Source organism: Ailuropoda melanoleuca, chromosome 13, assembly GCF_002007445.2.
Source record: "Ailuropoda melanoleuca isolate Jingjing chromosome 13, ASM200744v2, whole genome shotgun sequence".
NCBI lineage: Eukaryota > Metazoa > Chordata > Mammalia > Carnivora > Ursidae > Ailuropoda > Ailuropoda melanoleuca.
The window spans coordinates 65,702,980-65,722,379 of NC_048230.1; the positions used below are offsets into that span (position 1 = coordinate 65,702,980).

The 19,400-nt window shown below is 53.8% G+C and overlaps 1 protein-coding gene across 1 annotated transcript in view; it reads right to left on the reverse strand.

Annotated features, from left to right (window-relative positions):
* Positions 1-2,306: 2,306 nt before the first annotated feature.
* Positions 2,307-19,400, reverse strand: part of ARHGAP40 (Rho GTPase activating protein 40) — a 32,289-nt gene continuing 15,195 nt past the window's right edge. The window contains 11 exon segments of the mRNA XM_034641591.1: positions 2,307-2,356; positions 8,232-8,396; positions 10,560-10,638; positions 11,369-11,431; positions 11,433-11,510; positions 13,279-13,299; positions 13,302-13,487; positions 15,094-15,176; positions 16,849-16,985; positions 17,352-17,423; positions 17,764-17,915. Of these exon segments, the coding sequence (XP_034497482.1) occupies positions 2,307-2,356; positions 8,232-8,396; positions 10,560-10,638; positions 11,369-11,431; positions 11,433-11,510; positions 13,279-13,299; positions 13,302-13,487; positions 15,094-15,176; positions 16,849-16,985; positions 17,352-17,423; positions 17,764-17,915 (1,086 nt within the window).

A 19,400-nucleotide genomic window follows, 5' to 3' on the forward strand; every position in this document is an offset into this window, starting at 1 on the left:
GGCGTGATGCTGAGTGAAATAAACCAGTCACAAAAAAATAAATGCTGTATGATTCCACTGACATGAGGTACCTCAAGAAGTCAAAGTCATAGAGACAGAAAGCAGGGTGGCTGCTGGTAGGGACTGGGGAAGAGGGGGACGGGGAGTTGGTGTTTAATGGGGAAAGAGTTTCTGTTTGGGAAGATGAGAAAGTTCTGGAGACGGAGGGTGGTGATGGTTGCACTGCAAGGAGGAAGCTTGAAAGCTCTTTGCACGGGGCCTGGCCCAGGGCAAGAGCCTAAGAGATGCTCAAGGTGGTTTTGGTTTTTTTCCTTTTCACTCTCATAGGAGGTAAAGAAGGTCCAAGCCAGTTGGCAAGGGGGTGCAGGGTTCTGTGCAAGGACAAGCCCACGAGAGAGTTATTTTCTTATTTTAAATACAGGAAAAATATACTGGAGAAAATATAGGAGAGTATCTACCCACTACAAGGAGGAAAATCTCACTGAGGGGGCAAAGTGGCAGCTTGCTAATCATGATTTCTCTGCAGTTTCCCAACCCCACCCCAATCAAGAGCCTGGTCTAACATCAATCGCGGCCCCCCTACACTTAGTGCCCCCTCCCCATGACTCACTCGCCTTAGATCCAATTGTTCTCCGGGCCTCCTCAGTCCAGCGCTCTTGATGGATTTGGTAATTGGAGTAATTACGGTAATTTTACCTTAAAGACAGGCAGCTGCAGATTCCCTATTGGGAGCCCCCTCCCTGGGCCTCCTGCCAGCCAGTATTCAGGGACAAGGACAAGTGGCTCCCATTCCCCTCCCCCAGAATGCAAAGTGGCTGGGATGGGATGAGGGCTTTCAGTGGAAGGCATGTCCCACCCTCTCATCGCTGCCCCCCCAGCACCCCCCCCAGGGGAGCAGAAGACAGCAGGATGGATTTGCCAGAAATCACTTCTTTCCCCCACCCCTACATTGGTTCCAGGACTTGCAAAGCACAGCAGTGACAATCACTTGTTCCCCATCTAGGCCTGAAAACCAAGAGAGCACCCCCCCTCCCCCGCCACCGGCAACCCAGGTCTGAGGATGAAGTCTCTTATAGATCCCTTAAAGCCCCAACCGCACATGTCCTGTGATCTCCATATGTGAGAGGCAGGGAGGGGTGATGGACCCTAGGACAAAATGGGGAGAGTCATCTGCCCACAGCCAGGTCCCAGAAGCACCCTCCCAGCTTCACCCCCCACCAGGGCCTGGGCTCCCTGCCTCCAGTGGCAGCCCAAGGACTTTCCCCTTTATCCCAGTGCCCCTCAGAGTCCAGAGACCAAAGTACAGGCAGGCGGAGCTCTCCTGGTTTCAGGATTAGAAGGGTTCCCAGAGGAGGGACTTCAAGGAAGACCTTGAAGAATGTATGAGGGGCTCGCTCTGCTGCTTGGGAGTCAGGGCTGGGCCGCTGGTTGGGCCCACCAGCAAGAAGGAGAATTGGTGGGTGTGGAATCCCCCCCTCACCAAGGAAGGTGTCTCCTGGACACCTTGAGTTGGGGAGCTGGGAGCTGGGAGAAGGGTTGAGGGAGTAAAGGTCAGAGGAGGGACCTCGTACACTAGGTTAGCCTCCCAGGTTTGCAGGAATTAGTGAGGACTAGAACTCTGATTAATTGGATTATGAATAAGTGAGGTAACCCTGTTTGCACCCCATCCATATTCCTAAGGCATTATGGCTGCAGTATGCTCCAGCAAGTTCCAAGGACATGGGGCTTCCCCTGACATACATGGGTGGGAAGGGCAGGGGAATTAACATTCTCAAAACAGCCCTCAGCCAATGACTAATGTGAGTGGGCCTTTAAATACACCTCTTCCTTGGCCCTCAGGAGTGAATGACTGGAGTGTTCTCTGTCTCCTTGAGGTCCTCTCTCAATGGGCTTCCAGCGCGATGACTCACTGTTCAGTGGCTTCTTCCGCTCCCTGTCCACGTCCCCACCGTCCTGCTATTCCCTTCACCTCCCAGATACACCACGTCCGTCACTCAAATCTACACCACGTCCGTCACTCAAATCCTGGTCTCTGGCCTGCTTCTGGGAACCCACCCTGAGACACTGCCCAAGCGAGGGGGTGCCCGAGAGAGTCTCTGACAGAATATCTAGGGCCTGGGTTCTACCCCCAGTTGGGCCACCGCAAACGGGACACCCCTTGCTGGCGCCCATACCCCAGTCAGCCTCCCTGGGTCACCTCACTGCCATTCTGCCCACCTGATCTGGCCACTAAACTAGACTGGGGCTTCCGGTTTTGCGGGGTCTGGGGACCACTTAGAGCCAGAAGGGGGCCTGCCCATGTGACATCAGAGCAGCACCGAATGGCCGGGGAGGCGCATCACTGTCTCCTCTAGCACTGGGGGAAATGGGGGCAGGAGTGGCTGCAGAATTCCAACTTCTCTTGCTCTCACCTCCCTTAGGTGAGCAGCATCTCTCCACCCCTCCCCCCTCCCTCAGGAGCGAATGACTGGACAGGGCCTCCTAGGATTGGGCCCCCAAGGCCCTGCCTACCACTGGCCAGCCAATCACAGACTCTGCTGTAGGCGGGTACAAGGGTGGGAGGAGTCCTGAGGAAGGCGGTGGGGAGGACAGGATGGGGGAGGGAGCCTGATCCATCTCTTAGGCCTGTTGCCGGGACAGTCTCTCTCCCAGCGTGTGCTGCTCCGGCAACAATGGCCTTGGCTGACATCCTTCTGTCGCCTTCAGCTGCAAACCCCTTCTCCAGGCTCTTCCAATGGCTGGCCCCTTCTCATTTTGCTGTCGGTCACCTTCTCAGAGAAACCTTCTGTGCCAGGTGCTACACCCACATCTGCCCCGCCCACATCCCGTCCGTGCCCACCCATCTGTCCTCACTGATGGCTTCCTACAGCAAGCATCTGGAACCCCCTGCCCAGGGTCATTCTGTGACACAGAAGATGGTCAGCCTTGTATCTGTGAAATGGACCAGATGTGCCAAGGAGTTACCACCCCGGGAAGCTGCGCTCAACCAATACGGGTGGTCAGGTGGTCGGTGGGTAATACTGTATCTTTTTTACTCCTGAGTTGACAAATACCGGAAGCATATCTGTACCATTTCCCAGAAATCCCTGCAGCGTCGAGCCCCAGCTGCCCGCCCCTGAAACCTGCTGGTTAGCACGCCCTGCCTAGACCCCAGCCTTCCTATCTCACATCTCTACTCTCAACAGGGTCTTCCTGGGACCACCTCCCAAATAAACTGCTGGCCATCTGATTGTTGGCTCAGAGTCTGCTTCTGGGGGCTTCCAAACTCTGGCCTTTCCCTGACCCCCCAAAACAAAGACCCACCCACATTCCTTTCACCCTCTCTCTCCTCTCTAGGGGCTTTTCTTTTCTTTTCTTCTGTTCCTTTTTTCTTTGTCCTTTTCTCCTAACAAAAGATTGTATTTTTATATTTATTTATTTGAGAGAGAGAGAGAACGAGCACAAGCAGGGGGAGGGCAGATGGAGAGGGAGAGAATCCCAAGCAGGCTCCCGCTGAGCTTCATCCCAGAACCCTGAGATCAGGACCTGAGCCAAAATCAAGAGTCCAATGCCGATCCGACTGAGCCACCCAGGTGCCCAATAATTTTGTTTCTAAGTTACTGTGTGTCTCTGGATAGTCTATGAGTTCCAAGAGAGCTGGAACTCCTGTCTCCTTTATTACCCTGGCTTCAGGTTAGCCCAGTGCTGGGCACTGAATGTCATTGTGCGCTGGATGCACATTCCCTCACGTCACCCTTCCGTCCTCTGTCGTGACAAAGGAACGGCAGAGCGAATCTCTAGGAGCACAGAGATGTTACCTGCAGCCCCACATGGGGAGATTGGAGCTCAGGTCTGCCCTCCAGCCCCATCTGGCCACCACTAAACATTGCCTGTCCCCGAGAAGCCCTCACCTGAATGCCAGGTAAGACGCCTCGTCTGCCCAGGGGACATTTCTGCCTTTGCCCAGGGAAATACTCCCACTTGAAGGCATCTTTCCAAATCCCATCCTCCCTCCTTGCAGAAGCTGGAGGCAGGAAGGGTTTGTCTCAGTCTGCTCCGGCTGCGTAACAAAACACCTGCAGGCTGAGGGACTTTCCCAACAGACATTTATTTTCTCACAGCTCTGCAGGCTAGAAGTCCAAGGTCAAAGTGGCAGAAAATTAGGTTTCTGGTGAGAACTGTCTTCCTGGCTTGCCGACAGCTGCCTTCTTGTTGTGTCTTCTACATGGCCTTTTCTCTGCATCCCCGAAGAGAGTTCTGGTGTCTCTTCTTCGTATAAGGACACAAGTCTTATGAGATCAGGGCCCCATCTTATGACCCCCTTTCACCCTACTTACCTCCTTAAAAGCCCTATTTCCTAAAACAGTCAACTTGGGGGTTAGGGCTTCAACACATGAAGGGGGGGGACATGATTCAGTCCATAACAGGGCTCCTTAAAAGAAATATGATCCCAGCCCAAGTCAGCCCCAACTGCAAAGAGCTTGGAGAAGCCGGGCACCCAGTGTGAGCTGTGCTAACCCAGCGGCTGGGCTGGTGTGGGCTCATCAATCACCATGATACCACAGGGTGGAAAAAGATGAGCCCTCAGATAGAGCCGAAGATGAATGGGGAAGCTGACGTGTGATTAAACAGGGATCCTCTGCTGTGGCTGATGGCCTACGCTGGGTGCAAAGTCAGCACAGCTGGGCCTGGGCTCGCAGCACCCACTGAGGCACCTGCCCCCTCCTCCCGCCCAGGTTAAAGGATTGGCCCTCCAACAACACAGCTCTCTGTCATCCCGGCCCTCTTAATGAGAGAACAAGGCAGGTAAAGGGACCAGTGTAGGTGCTGGAAACCATCCGGGAGAGGATATCATTAGTTACCATGCAGGCTGCCTGGTTCTTATTAATAATGAATAGTAATGGTGAGGGTATTGAAGGGGCACTAGGTACTTCAAGTGCATTTTCTCATTTCACTCATCAGACCAGGGGGGTCAGAGTCAAGTTAGGTGGTGAGGCAACAGTTTCTGGAGGCAACAGATGGAGCAGCAAAGAGGGATTCATTCATTCATTCATCCAACAGATTTTTATAAAGCACCTACTATGTACCATTATATCCACAAAGGTGAGCAAAACCCCACATGGTGTCTGCCTTCAAGGGGCTACCTTGTATTCGGGGGAACAGGGGATTAAAAAATGAATTAAATAAGATAATTTCAGGTAATGATAAATGCTAGGAAGAAAATTAACTAAGGTGATGAGAGAGAGACTGTCAGAGGAGGCAACGTCACATGGGATGGTCAGAGGAGGCCTCTTGAAGAAAGGGACACCGGAGCAGAGACCTGGATGTGGAAGGAGCTGGCCATGGGCATGGCTGAACTAAGAGTGTTCTAGGCAGAGAGAACAACAAGATCAAAAACTCCAAAGCAGGAATGAATTTGGTATGTTTCAGGAATCAAAAGGAGGTTCGTGTGGCTGGCTTTGCAAAGTATGTGGGGAGGAGTGGTTGTGAGCGAATGGCATGAGAGACGTTAGACAGGCCTCACAGGCCAGGGCAAGGACTTGGGATACTACTTTTAGTGGNGCAGAGACCTGGATGTGGAAGGAGCTGGCCATGGGCATGGCTGAACTAAGAGTGTTCTAGGCAGAGAGAACAGCAAGATCAAAAACTCCAAAGCAGGAATGAATTTGGTATGTTTCAGGAATCAAAAGGAGGTCGTGTGGTTGGCTTTGCAAAGTATGTGGGGAGGAGTGGTTGTGAGCGAATGGCATGAGAGACGTTAGACAGGCCTCACAGGCCAGGGCAAGGACTTGGGATACTACTTTTAGTGGTATGGGATCCCTCTGGAAGGCCTATGAAAATAGGAGGGCTTTTAGAAGCATTGAGTTTTTGTTTTATAAGGGCCTCTGTGCCTGCTGTATAGAGGATAGATAGGAGGGCGAGAAGAGAGAACAATTAAAAGGCAGTGAAGCCACTGAGACTTTGTACCATCACCATCATCACCATCACCATCATCACCACCATCACCATCATCACCATCACCACCATCACCATCATCACCATCATCACCATCACCACCATCACCATCATCACCATCACCACCATCACCATCATCATCACCACCATAGTCAAAGGCACGGAAATGATTGTGGCTTGGGTTGGATGGTGGTAGGAGCAAAAAAGTGAAGTGGCAGATTGGGGTGTATTTTGGTGGGAGGTCCCCTAGGGCTTGCAGGTGGATTGGGGGGTAGGGAGGAATTGGAAAATGGAAGCAGCAACTTTGGCTGAATCCCATGGTATTCCCCTTCGCTGGGATAATCTACACAATTCCCTATTTCAATTTTTTTTAAGATTCTATTCATTTATTTGAGAGAGAGAGAGCACAAGCAGGGGGAGGGGCAGAGGGAGAGGGAGAAGCAGACTACCTGCAGTTCAGGGAGCCTGACACGGGGCTCGATCCCAGGACCTGAGATCATGACCTGAGCTGAAGGCAGACGCTTAAATGACTGAGCCACCCAGGCTCCCCACTACTTCCGTTCTTGACTGTCCTCTCTCAGTAGAACCCACCAGGTCCTGATCCTTCAGGCAATCATGGTATGGCTGAAAGAGCACTGGATTTGGAATTGGGCATTTGAGCCTCTCGTTCTGTGTGACTTTGAACCCATGCTTTAACCTTGCTGAACTTCAGTTCCTTCATATTTAACATGGGATGAGAGTAATACCTACCTCATGGGATTGGGGGGCTGGTGTTGGGCTAAACTCGTGCTTCATCCCATCTGGGGTCTTTGGGTGGGGCTGCTGGGGAAACTGAGGCCACTCAAAGGCTCTTAATCTGCTGCAAGCAGGTGGGGACAAGTCAGACGGATATCTTCCACATTGCTTCTCAGAATTCTCCAGTAGAATTAGACTGTGGTTGCCTACCCTGTTGACCTGCTTGATGATGCATCCTTTTATGAGCTGCCTCCCCTCTCACCTCCCCACGCCCCTGTGTTTCTTAGGATCACTATTTGCACTTGAATCATTGTCTCAGGGGCAGCTCCTGGATGAACCCAAATGGAGACACTGGATTATTGTGGAGGTTAAACTTGCAAAGGCCTTGTAATATGTTAAACATTTCATAAATGCGTTGTCGAATAAATGAATGAATGAGGCTTCCCCTGCTCTGAGGAGACAGAGCCCGGAAAGGGGAAGGAGGGAGGGAAAGACCTGGAAACCTCAGAGATGAGACGGGGAGGATCCGCTGCTGGTCAGGACTCTATCCCTCCCTCTCCTGAGTTCTCTTCCTGGTCCTCCGGTAGCTGCAGGTGCGAGGTGTGGCCAGAGCCCATTGAGAAACACAGCCAGCGTTCTCGCCACCAAGCCCCCAGGTTCACTCACTGAAGGGACAGCACCCACGAAGAGCTGGACTGAGGAGAAAAAAAAACTTGATTGAAGTAAAAGCGACATTTTACGTGTGCCTTTCATCTTCAAGTGGAATTTAAATATGGTATTACAAAATGGCAAGATTGTACAAAGCAACATTTAAATCATGAGAGCTGCAGAGAGAGATCTCCTTCTTCTTCTTCTTTTTTTAAAGATTTTATTTATTTATTTGACAGAGAGAGGCAGACAGCAAGAGAGGGAACACAGGCAGGGGGAGTGGGAGAGGAAGAAGCAGGCTCCCAGCAGAGGAGCCTGATGGGGGGCTCAATCCCAGGACTCTGCAATCACACCCTGAGCCAAAGGCAGCCGCTTAATGACTGAGACACCCAGGTGCCCCAAGAGAGATCTCCTTCTTGTCTTTCCAGTTCTCCCGGGCTGTTCACGGCCAGAGCCTGGCCCCGCTTCCTGAGGCCCAACCCCTCATCTTTCAAGGGAGCTCAGAGAAGGCAAGGGGTTTGGCCCAGGCCACAAAGTTCTTCTGGCTTGTCTCCAGGACTGTCCCATGATATATTCTAGGACCACTTTCAAAGTAATTTTCCCTGGGGAAAAAAAAATAACTGCCTTTTGATGGAGGTGCTGTGTCTTTTATTCTCCTCAGGCTGGGAATCCCTGACAAAACTCCGTGGGGATCCAAGTCCCCGTGTGCTGTGACCATACAGCGAGCACGAGCACGGCGCAGGAGCCACCATCCTGAGGGCTGGGGAGCCCATGGGAGAGGGGCTCTGTGTGTGGGGTCCTGAGGGAAGGAGACAGCCCAGCCCCGAGTCCTCTGTGGGGTCTGAGAGCCACTGCAGAGACGGTCACCTTGGAGGACGATCTAGACCTCCTCCTGAGGCAGCTGCTTCCCCCACTGGGTCCACTGGCCCAGGCCACAGAGACAGGCCTGCAGCATCGGGGGCTGCTCCTCAGAGTCCAGGGCTTGGGGGGGGAGGGGCTCTGTTTAGTGACCCAATCGCCATGGGGGTTGGCGCCATACAGAACTAAGGGGTAGGCCTCTGGGTCCAGGTGATGTTCACCTGTGGGGAAGGCAGTGGGAGGGAAGATGCCACTGGCTGTCCCAGGGCCTCCCCAGGCCAGTGCCTCACCCCCACCCTTACCGGTGGGCGCCTTGGCTGCTGTGGCTCCCAGCTACCCCTCTGTCTGGACAGTGGGCTCTGCAGATGTTGGATGCCTTGCGGGCTGTGCTGCCTCCCCCCAGGGCATCCCACAGCCAGCGTCTGCCTGAGGCCCGGGTAGGAGCTACGGACTTCCAGGCCTCTCTAGGGAACCATTCTGACGCAAGTCGCACTCCAGAGCCCCCATGTGGCCAAGGCTGGACTTCTCTCTCCTTCCCCCGCTTCCCCGCTCCCTCCTGAGGCTTTTCGGGAGGAGCGCTCCCTCAATGCGCCACCGCCAAAGCTTGCATCGGTCTCTGCTCCTCAGCCCGGGGCTCCCCAACTGGGGGCCCTGCACCAGCAGCGGCAGCACCCGGGAACTGTTAGAAATGCGGATTCTCAGGCCCCAGCCCCCGCGTCTTCATAGCCTTCTACGAAGGGTACACCGTGGCACAGTTTGAGAATCACTGCCCTTGAGAAAGGAGCTGGGAAGAGCTGCCCATGCTTGGCTCCCCCAAAGCCAGGGGAAGAAGCCGCAGAGCTGGGCGTGTGTTCCCAGAACGCCTTAGGGAATCCATGGCCGTTGGTCCAGGGGGAGCCACCTGGCTGGGGTGCCCCAGAGGCATCCCTGTCACCGGTGGCACTGGCAACTGTCACACTAAGCCAAAAATGCTGCCCTCCCCATGCCTCAAGCCAGCTCCAGGCAAACCGCACACTCCTGGGCAGAACCCTGGCACACGGCGCCGGCTAACCCTCCGCCTCCCAGCCCAGTTCCACCTGCTTTCATGGGAGACAGAGGCCCCAGGCGAGGGCTCATCCCAAAGTGGACCCTGGTTTCCCCCAGAGGGGCCCAGTGAGCCCTCGAGATCAAGAGCCCCGGAACCTGGGCTTGGCCCTGTTCCCCACCCCCCACCCGGGCTTACAGATGTTCCCTTCAGCCTCTTAGAGGGGGATGTCACTGATTTTATAGACCTGCTGCACCACTGACCTTTTCTCCCAGAGGCAGCGAGATTAAGTGCTTCTGGAACCCATGCTGGACCGGGCAGTCCTCACAGATTTGGGGTGCCAGGCAGGAGATGAGACATAAGAACCCCCCCGGGAGAGCCAGAGCCCCTGCAGGAGCCCAGGGCCCAAAGGCAGGGGAGAGGCAGCTGGATGGCACTCAGGGGGCCAGGCGTGGGTCCCCTGTCCCGAGAGCATCAGGATGGAGGCTGGGAGGGGGGTGGAATGAGGAGTAACAGAGGGGGATAGGAGCCTGCTGTGAGAGGCAAATTCTTCTAAGTCAAGGTGGATTATGGATATTGTATGACTACATATGATAATTAAAATTATATAATTATTATATAATTGTCATATTATAATTATGGATATCCTGAGTTCAACCCCAGAATCTGTCCCATTTGCTGTGTGGCCCTGGGCAAGTCCTTTCCCTCTCTGGGCCTTAATTTTCCCATCCATACAAAGAGGAAGTAGACAAGACACTTGCTAATGACTGGCAATCCAAGAGTCCTTTGTGCCAACTCCATCAAGGAGGCTACAGAGAACTCAAGCTGTTTCTCAAATCCTGGAGCAACTGCTGTGTATCAGCCCCACTAATCCTTTCTCAGCTCTTTGGCCATGCTGCCTCAGGGCCTTTGCACATGTGGTTTTCTCTGCCTGGAAGCCTTACCTCATTTCCCAAACTATACCCCGTGTGTTGTTTGACATTTACGTTACTCCCTGTATTTCTTGTAAACCGAATACAGTTTGTGACTTGATATTCACTTTGTGGCTTTTGACTCCTGTCTGTCTCTTCCATGGGGCTGAGAGCTGGTAAGTCCAGGGCTCCCGTCTGTTCTTTTCATGGTGATTCTAACATTCCCCATGGTACCTGGTCTAGAGTAGGCAGTCATTAAAAAACATTATTATTCAGAGCCAAGAAGCTCTCTAAGAAGGCTGCAGAACCCACTTCTGAACACTCCAGAAAGGGAAAAGCCAGTGGCATGAGCAACTCCCCTCAGTGGCCTTCAGTTCTGAGGGGCTGACCCCTCCTTACACCTGCTCCTTGCAGGGAAAAGGCTCCTGTCTCAGAGGGGCGCCCCTTACCACAGTGGGGGGGAATCAGGGGCACCTCCAGGGGATCTGTGATAGGCCAGGCCACCTAGATCTTTACCACTTTGGGAGTCTACAGAGAAAGAAAAAGATCCATCCACAGAGGACACACACGCATGCCTGGAATTCATGTGTGAACATAAACACATATACACGTGCACTTACACAAATACCCAGGCTAGAAATACAAGGTGCACACAGACACACACACACCAGCCGTCTGTGCACAGCATCTCATGTTCACATACGTAAGCCCCCCAAAGTGTGCATGGAAACACATGTGTGCATGTGCCTTCACACTCAGACACACACCAGGAGTGCATGCAAGGCACCTACAGACGCAGGCACATAGGTTTATATAAATGTACGCCAGGCACAGTACGACGCCGGTCAATTTCCCTGGTCTGGACTTCACCCTGCTCCAGAGCACTCCCTGTTCTCGAAAGGCCTTTCTTTTCTACCACTCCTCCCCTCACCCCAGTCACCCCACAGCTGACAATTCACAATGCAACCCCCACTTTCCCAAGCCTCGGTCAGGCACACAAAAGGTTGTCCAAAAGTGGGGTAGGGGAGATGGCTGCTGGAAGTCCCCGCACCGCGCCACTTCCCTCTGGCTCAGTCGGGTCCTCTCCCCGGTTTCAGAGACACCGCCTCCTCGCTCCCTCCGACGGGGCCGGCGCGCCCCCTGGTGGCCAAACCCACAGCGCCGTTCCTGGCAGCCGGGTAACGAGTACCTGCGGGAGGCCGGTGGGTGCTGGTCGCCCCTGGTGCCTGTCTACAGCCGGGCAGGGGACACTCACTGCCGACTCCGGGCCGGCCCCCGCCTTGGCCCTGTCTGAGTGTAACCTTCGCAGCCAGGTCTTGAGGGCCCCCTTCGCCAAGCTGAGGGGGCCGGCCACGGCTGTCATTCAGTTTTCGCACCTGGGAGACCAAGAAAGAATCCGTCTTAGCAGGGGCCTGAGGCTGCTGGGGAGAGAGGCAGAGCCCCGTGAGGGTCGCTGTGGCCTCTTTCCTGCCCCAAACCCCACGCAGGGGTGGCAACACGTATTTGTTGAACTTGGGGCTGAAACACTAGTTTGGTAGGATGTCGGGCCAGGGGGTAGGGGACTCAGAGCTCACTTTTGGGCTTAGTGGACAGGGTCTCCCAGACAGAAGCTGGGGGGTCTTGTACCTGCTGTGGGACAGCGGCTCGATGACACACTCGGGCAGAGGCGTCCCCAAGAACACACCTGCCGTGGGCTAAGGCTCTGAGAAGCCCCAGCCAGCCCTGCACTGGCAAATTCCCAAGGACCTTCAGATCAACCCATGCCTGTCTGTTGGATCAGAACCCAGCAGACAGAGCTGGAAGAATCTAGACCCCATGGACCCTGGTAAGAGAGAGCGTGTGTGCAGGTCTGAAAGAAATGGGTTCCAATATGAACTCCTCTATTGCCTGCTTGTGAGACACCCGAGCAAGATGATACACATGGGGGAGGGGCAATTCTCCCATTTACTAAGCTTGCAACAAGAAAACACTTAGGTATTCCTGGAATTTTTAAAACTGCCTATGATAGAAATTATTATAATCTAATGTGTCTTAGTCACATTAGCTCTGAGATGGAAGACAGGGGAGAAGAACTATGGGAGTGCAGGTGGGTACCTGCGTGGGGGAGGAGCGGGGCCATCAACCGATGGGCTGACTCTTGAACTAGGTTGGAAGAAGGAGCAGAGCTACTAGGCTGAATCCGAAAAGGAAAGGGAATTGCAGGCAGAGCAAACCGCATAAGAAAAACTCAGAGGTGTGAGGTGTGGGATGAGGGTGTAGTTAGAACACAGAGCTGGCATCTGGTGTGGTTAGAACACAGAGCTGGCATCTGGTGTGTTTAGAACACAGAGCTGGCATCTGGTGTGGTTAGAACACAGAGGAATGCCTGGCTTTGATGGGGGAGAAAGGAACAGTCAGAGCTTCACTTGCTGGTTTCTGGAATGAAAAAAAAAAAACCTATCTTACAGACTTGATGGAGGGAGGGAAGGGGAAAGGTGAGTCAGCGGATATGAGTAGAGGGGCGGGTGGGTGGGGACGTGGGTGGATGCGAGGGGCTGTGTGTCGCCAGGTGCTGTGGCCAGCCGGCAGTGGTGGCCACGCTGCCTTGTGCTCATGGGGGTCTCCAGGGCTGGCTGGGTCTTCCCAGGGCTCCTGCCTAGCCCTCAGCTTTCAGCAGGCCTTGTATGCCTATAGCACAAAGGGGTTTCTCTCTCTTCTTACTCTTGTCCCTCGCCCTTGCCTTGGACTGTTACTCAGAGTGAGGCTCATGGGGGGCCAGGGGATGCCTTGGCTCTCTGGCTGGGGCCTCTGTTTCATGCAGGCCCTGAGCTCTTGAGCCTCAGGAGTGAGGCTTTTTCAGCATCATTGGAGCTTTCATGTGAAGGAACTCCTTGCAGGAGCTCAGGGAATACCCCAAATCTGGGGTAGCCCAGACAGCAGTGGACTGACTGAGAGGCATGGCAGTGGAGACAGAGAGTGTAGACACCTCTTGGACATCAAGGCGGGGGGAGGAAGAAGACACGGGCCCACACATAGGATCCCACAGAGATCCCAGAAGAGATACAGGTAGAGATTGGAGAGATACAGCTAGAGATACATGCAGTCCTGGACGGCAGGAACAGTGGGACAGCTGACCTAGAGAGGAAGGGAGCCTGTCCCCTCTGCTCATGGTTGACTCATGACACTCACCGTCCAAAGCAGGACCCGGTAGCATGCACCATCATCGGCACCACCTCAGCCGCCCCCTCTGCCAGCTGCTTCTTCTTGCCCTTGGGGAGTTTGGGGGGCCATGGTTGGTGCAGGAAGAGATTAGGGGCCATCACCATGGAAACGTTCCATAGTGTCATCTTGTTGCTTGGCTCTCAGGCCACCACCTTCCTGAGGAATTCCAGGAGTGCCTGGGGAAGGCCCCAGAACCTCCCTCAGGTCTTAGCATGTCCCAGAGCTCCTTACCTTTCCCAGAACACCATGCCGCACAACTTGGGGGCACTTGGATGGAGCCAGTGGCTGGGATGGGGGGGGGTGTTATTTCAGCTTTGCCATCAGCCTATCTGGACCTCCCTGGGTCTCAGTCTCCTGCTGTGGCCCATACCCTTCCCCTTCCTTCCTCCCTCAGAGGCAAATGAGGCAGAAAAAAGCCACAGCTCTGGGAAATGGGTCTTTTGCCCAAAAGCCCCAGGACAGCTGCTTTTTCTGAAGTCTGGATCTGCCAAAACATGCAAAGGAAAAACTAGGGAAGCAGAGACAATGGGAAGAAAGGGGGGGAGATAATAATACTACCTTTAGTAAGTATTCTTTGTGTTTTTGGCCCCTGAGTTAGCACCTTACATGTATTTGTCGTCTCATTCAGTCCTCACAACCGCTCTGTAAAGTGGGTTCTATCCCTGTACCCATTTTACAGAGAAGGAGAATGCACCCAAGGCCACATAACCATAAGGATGAAGGGAAGGGGGGAGAGATGGAAGGATGGAAAGCTAGAGCTGGATGGATGGGTGGATGGATGGATGAAAGGAAGGATGGAGGAAGGAAGAGCATGTATGGGGCCCCTGCAAAGTGCCACACCTTCTACCCTATGAGTTCTCTGTAGTCACCAAAACAACCACACACGATGCTATCATTATCCTCATTTTACTGAAAAGACAACAGAAATTTAGAGAGGCTGTCTCTTCTGCCAAAGCTGAGGCATGAAGAATGGGCCCCTCAAGCCTGGCTATCTGGTTTCACAGACTTCCTCGGGGCCTCCCTTGCCCACAGCAGACAGACTCCAGTAGGCCCGGACTTCCGCACAGCCTCACCCTAGAGGTACACCTTGGCTTTGACCAAAGACAGCCAGGAGGGGGCCGGAGCTAAGCAAAGGCTGCACCTCAGCCCCAGCCCCCTATCCTGAGCACCTACTCCCGTAACGCACAGTGGGATTTTCCTGAAAGAGTATTTCCCAGATTGGTGCCCCCCGCCCCCTGTATACCAGTGCCGTGCAATGCTTTCCACAACAAAAGAGGTCCATGATCAGCTAGGCTGGGGAAGTGCTACATGCTCTGGTCCCACTTGGAGATCACGCCACAGGCTCTGAGAAGCCTGCAGGGAAGAACGGGCCTCAGCCTTGTTTCCGGGAGTCAGTGTTCACCCATCTTATTCGGACACAGAGCCCTTTTCCCTGTAACACCTGTCAGGGCCACACAGGACTGGCATCCGGGAGTCCCCGCTCCGGTAAGCACCAATTTCTTTCAGGGCTCATCTTCTTTCTTTAGCGACGAAGTCTCAGGAAAGACTCAGTCATTGCTGTTGTCATCACCGCAGCCAGCACCTGGCACAGTCGTTGAAAGGATGACTAAGTCAACGAATGAATGAGCAGACTTGGAGCCACGATGGTGGCTGTGGGCTGAGTGGGTGGGATGGAGGCACTCCGGTTACGGTTTGTACACCCAATGTGGGGCTTGAACTCACGACCCTGAGATCAAGAGTTGCGTGCTCGCTGTACCAGCCAGGCGCCCCAGTAACATTTACCTTCACAGCCTTTCTGTTGGGTTCTGGGAGGGTCAGGATGAGCAGGCGGAAGATCGGCAGGGGCTGCTTCAGGTCCCGGATGTCTGAGGGAGGAGGAAGGCCTCAGCCTCTGGCTCAGGGACTCTCCCTCCCGCAGGCTGGAGGCCTCTTCTTGGGGAGGGGAGATCGCAGAGCCTGCAAGTCAAAGGACAGCCAGCAAACCCTTTCACAAGACCTGGAACTGTTTCCTGGGCTCGTGTCAGCTCAGACAGCCCTGACCGATGCCGGTGGCAAGGCTCCCTCTCCATACTGCGTGAATAAAAAGTATCCCGTGGGTGCACATGCGTGCACACACACAGACACATGCATGTGCACACGTGTGCACACACACAAGCCCGGATGTGTGGCCCGAGGGCTCCAGGCCAGAGTCAGAAATGCCCACAATCGCCCTTAGGAGCCTGGGGACCAGCTGCGCGGGGGCACAGAGGCTGAGCGCCAGGGCCTCGTCCCTTGGATCCTGCGTGGCTCGCGTTCGTTCTTTCAGTCGCTCATTCATTCATTCATGCATCTGCTCCCTCACCATCCAGTGCCTGTCGGGTGGCATCTCCAGTGCAGGGACCTGGGACACAGGACGGAAGAAGACACACAGGTCGCAGATTTGCAGAGCTTGTGTTTCAGGGGAGAAGACAGACAGTAAGTGAGATGAGAAATGAGTAAGTATCTTCAGACACTGATGGACACTACGATCTCGGGATACGCAGTGCCTGGACCGGTCTCTGGGAGGCGCTGACAGCGAGCTGCCATCCGAATGCCTAGCGGCAGCCCTCTGGCGAGCGGGCAGGTTTCCAGAGAGGGAGACAGCAAGCACAGGGGTTGGAAGGAGAAAGGAGACATGGGACGGCAGGTGGGGAGCCCCCTCAGAGACAGGAGGGCCCCAGGGGCAGAGGAGAGGAGGGACTGAGGGTTCATTCCAGGCGGCGGGGCGGGGAGCAGGTGGAGGTGTGCGGTGACAAGCTTTCTGTTTTAAAACAAGGCTGTGGGAAGCAAAGGCTGGAGAGGACGTCTTGGGGTCCCTGCCCTCGGCTGGGGATCCGACTTCCTGAGCCCTGAAGCTTGTCGGAGAATCAGAGAGAGTGAGAGAGATAGAGAGAGCGCATCCGAGTTTCCCACTAGGTCACAGGTGGATCTCGGGCGGGTTGCTTTATTCTTTTCAGCAGACTAGGAGGGTTTGCGCTCTGTGGGTTGTGAGGAAGTCCAGGCAGAAGTTAAGTAGGGATCAGTGCAATACGTGCCCACAGGCAGATCGCTGTGCACACACACGTGTGCCCTCTGATGCACAATGAGATGAATCTGATAAGCGCCACCCCGCGGCCATCGTGAAGGGAAGAAAGCCAGCCCATAGGAGGACTAGGGACTGTGATGCGCAAACCGTACCTCCTCCGCTCCCCCGTTACACAGCACACACACTCATGTGCTTGACATACACACACGTGCGCACACTATATACCCATGCACACACATACACGTACCTGATACACGTCACACACACGCAACACACGTACATGCAAACACTACACACACACACGGCACACACCATACACAGGCACTCACATGCACAGGTACACACACACACACACACACACACACTTCCTTCCCCATCAGCTCGAGGTCACAGGGAGCAGGTGGTCCTGTCTTCCCACCATGTCATCTCTCCAGCCAGGGTTAGTGGCATCAAATGCTCTTCTCCGCAAAGGCGAAGGGCTGGGGCATCCTCACTGGGCAGTGTAGTGAAGGCCGGGGGGTACTCAGCAGTGAGCAGAGGCGCCGGCCGCTCCCGGATGACCGCTGCGGGGAACCTTGTCCCAGCTATAAAGGCCCATGGAGAAATCTCTCCCCAGCCGTTTTTCCGTCCCCTAAAAGAAGGAGGGGCACCAGTGAGAAGTTGGCCCAAGGCTCAGGAAAAGTTGCTCTACCACTTCTCTGGGCCTGTTTCCTCATCTGGAAAGCAATTGCACCATCTCGGAGGGCCGATTTGAAGAGTAAATGGCCTAACTGGGTAAGTCACGTCGCACAGCGTTTCACCCAATAAATGTGGGCAGGCAGACTCCAGGGCCCGCAGCCTCCACCCCTATGCACACTTTGCTGCCTCCCTGCTTTCCACGCTCCTGGAATTCTCTGACCCAAACAGGACCCACGGCAGAACACCGGCAAGCTGGGAACTGGATTCTCCCGTGGCTTAGCTCAGGAGACACAGCCTCCATGACGTGGGGAAGGCCCACCTGGCCTGGGATCCAGGCCCCCTGAGAATGCCTTCCATGTCCAGCCGTGTCTTTTCCAAATCAGGACAGCAGCTATGAGAGAAGGAAGCCAGTGTTTCAACCGGCACCCTTGAAAAGCAGGGTTCAAACTGCTGTGCTTTTCTCCCATGAGAAGTGGGGAGAGGAGAGAGCTAGGAGGAGGGTAACAGCCTCTCGGCCGCTTCCAGGAGCCAGCCCTTGCTCTGAGGGCTTTGTATGCATTGCTCTCACTCCGTCCTTAATAAAAAGAGGACACTGTTACTGAAACTTCACTGCACAGATCTTGACAGGGAGACTCACAGAGGTTCAAAAACCCATCCCCAGTCTCTGTGTCAGAGCCAGAATTTGAAACCGGGAGCTCCAATTCTAAAGCCCACGCTCTTATCCCCCAGGCTAAACATCTCCCAGTGGTGGCCCCAGGCGCAGCCTGTCATGGGCCCAATGAGCCAAGGCTGGGTACAACTGTGGGAACTGGGTGCCAGGGAGGGCTTTGCCATCAGCTTCCAGCAGGGCATCGAGGGGCACACTGAAAAGCCACGTTTCTGTGGAAAGTCAAGAGCAGAAGTGGTATTTCAATGTAAATGTGCCAAGCCCATAGCGAGGCCCCAATAAACGGAAGCTGTTTTTTTTTTTTTTCTTGCATCATTGCTAGGCTTAACCTGTATGCTGTTGTAGTTTTTTTAAGATTTTATTTATTTATTCGACAGAGACAGCCCAGCGAGAGAGGGAACACAAGCAGGGGGAGTGGGAGAGGAAGAAGCAGGCTCACAGGGGAAGAGCCTGATGTGGGGCTCGATCTCGTAACGCCGGGATCACGCCCTGAGCCGAAGGCAGACGCTTAACCGCTGTGCCACCCAGGCGCCACGCGGAAGTTGCGTTTATTACTTGCATTCCAACAGAAGGGGCTGAAGGAGAGGGAACACCGCACGGGCCTCTTATCTTTGCTTCTATCCCGGTCCTTTGTTGCTCTCCCCCGCCCCATCTGTCTCTACCCTTGGCAGTGCCACCACGGCTCCAATGCTCCTCTTCCTATTACTCTGAATAATAGAATATTAATTGAAAAAATACATTGTGCTCGACTGCGCCATCTAGAGGCCACAGTGGGGTTCTGCAGGCAGCGCCAGACATTGCGGCTGCCAGCGGTGAAAAGCCGCAGGAGCGAGGGACTGATGGATTTGTTCAGTATTCCCAGGACGACTTGACCAGCTTATTTCCCAGGGCCCCCTCGGAGGGCCCTAAGAAGGGAAAGGAAGCATGCTGTGCTTGTAGGTAATAACGCTATGGCTATCGTACAGCCTAACGTTTGCTCTGTGAGCTGCGGAGTCACACCTTCCGGGTTCAGAGTCTGACGTTCCCTATGAGTCTGGGTAAATTGTCTTACCTTTCTCTGTGTCAACGGTCTCACTTGTCAAATGGGCCTACGACAGGATCTACTTCACGGGATTATGGGGGAGATTAAATTAGATAAAGGATATGAAACACAGTGCCTGACACGTAGTGAGTCCTCAATTATTGTAACTGTTAAAATTGTGTATTTATTCGGGGAATTATTGTCAATATAGCAGAATGAAATGAAATCATGATTGTAAAGTACTGGGTATAATGCCTGGTCCACTGTAGAAGGCCTATATGCAGTATCTTTACATTATTAATCATCATCATTCATGGGTTCAGGGGGGAAAATCAAATGATTGAGGCCAGAACTAAGATAATGTTGAGCATTAATTATCTCTGATGCTTTAGAAATAGGAAGTCATTATTTTAAAAATTTGTTTTGAGGTACTGTGCTTATATAAGATATTTTCCCTGGGAGAAACTAGGGCAAGAGTACATGGGAACTCTGTACTATTTTTGCAACTTCTTGTGAGTCTGAAATTATCTCAAAATGAAAAGGAAACATACTATTTGGGTGAATGAAGGTACTTTCACATTGGAGTAGAGGTTATGGGGGAGGGGGCATACTTCCTATGTGGTGGACAGTAACAGTCCATCAGGAAGGCCCTGGGTCAGGCTGCTGGTACGAATTCAGTG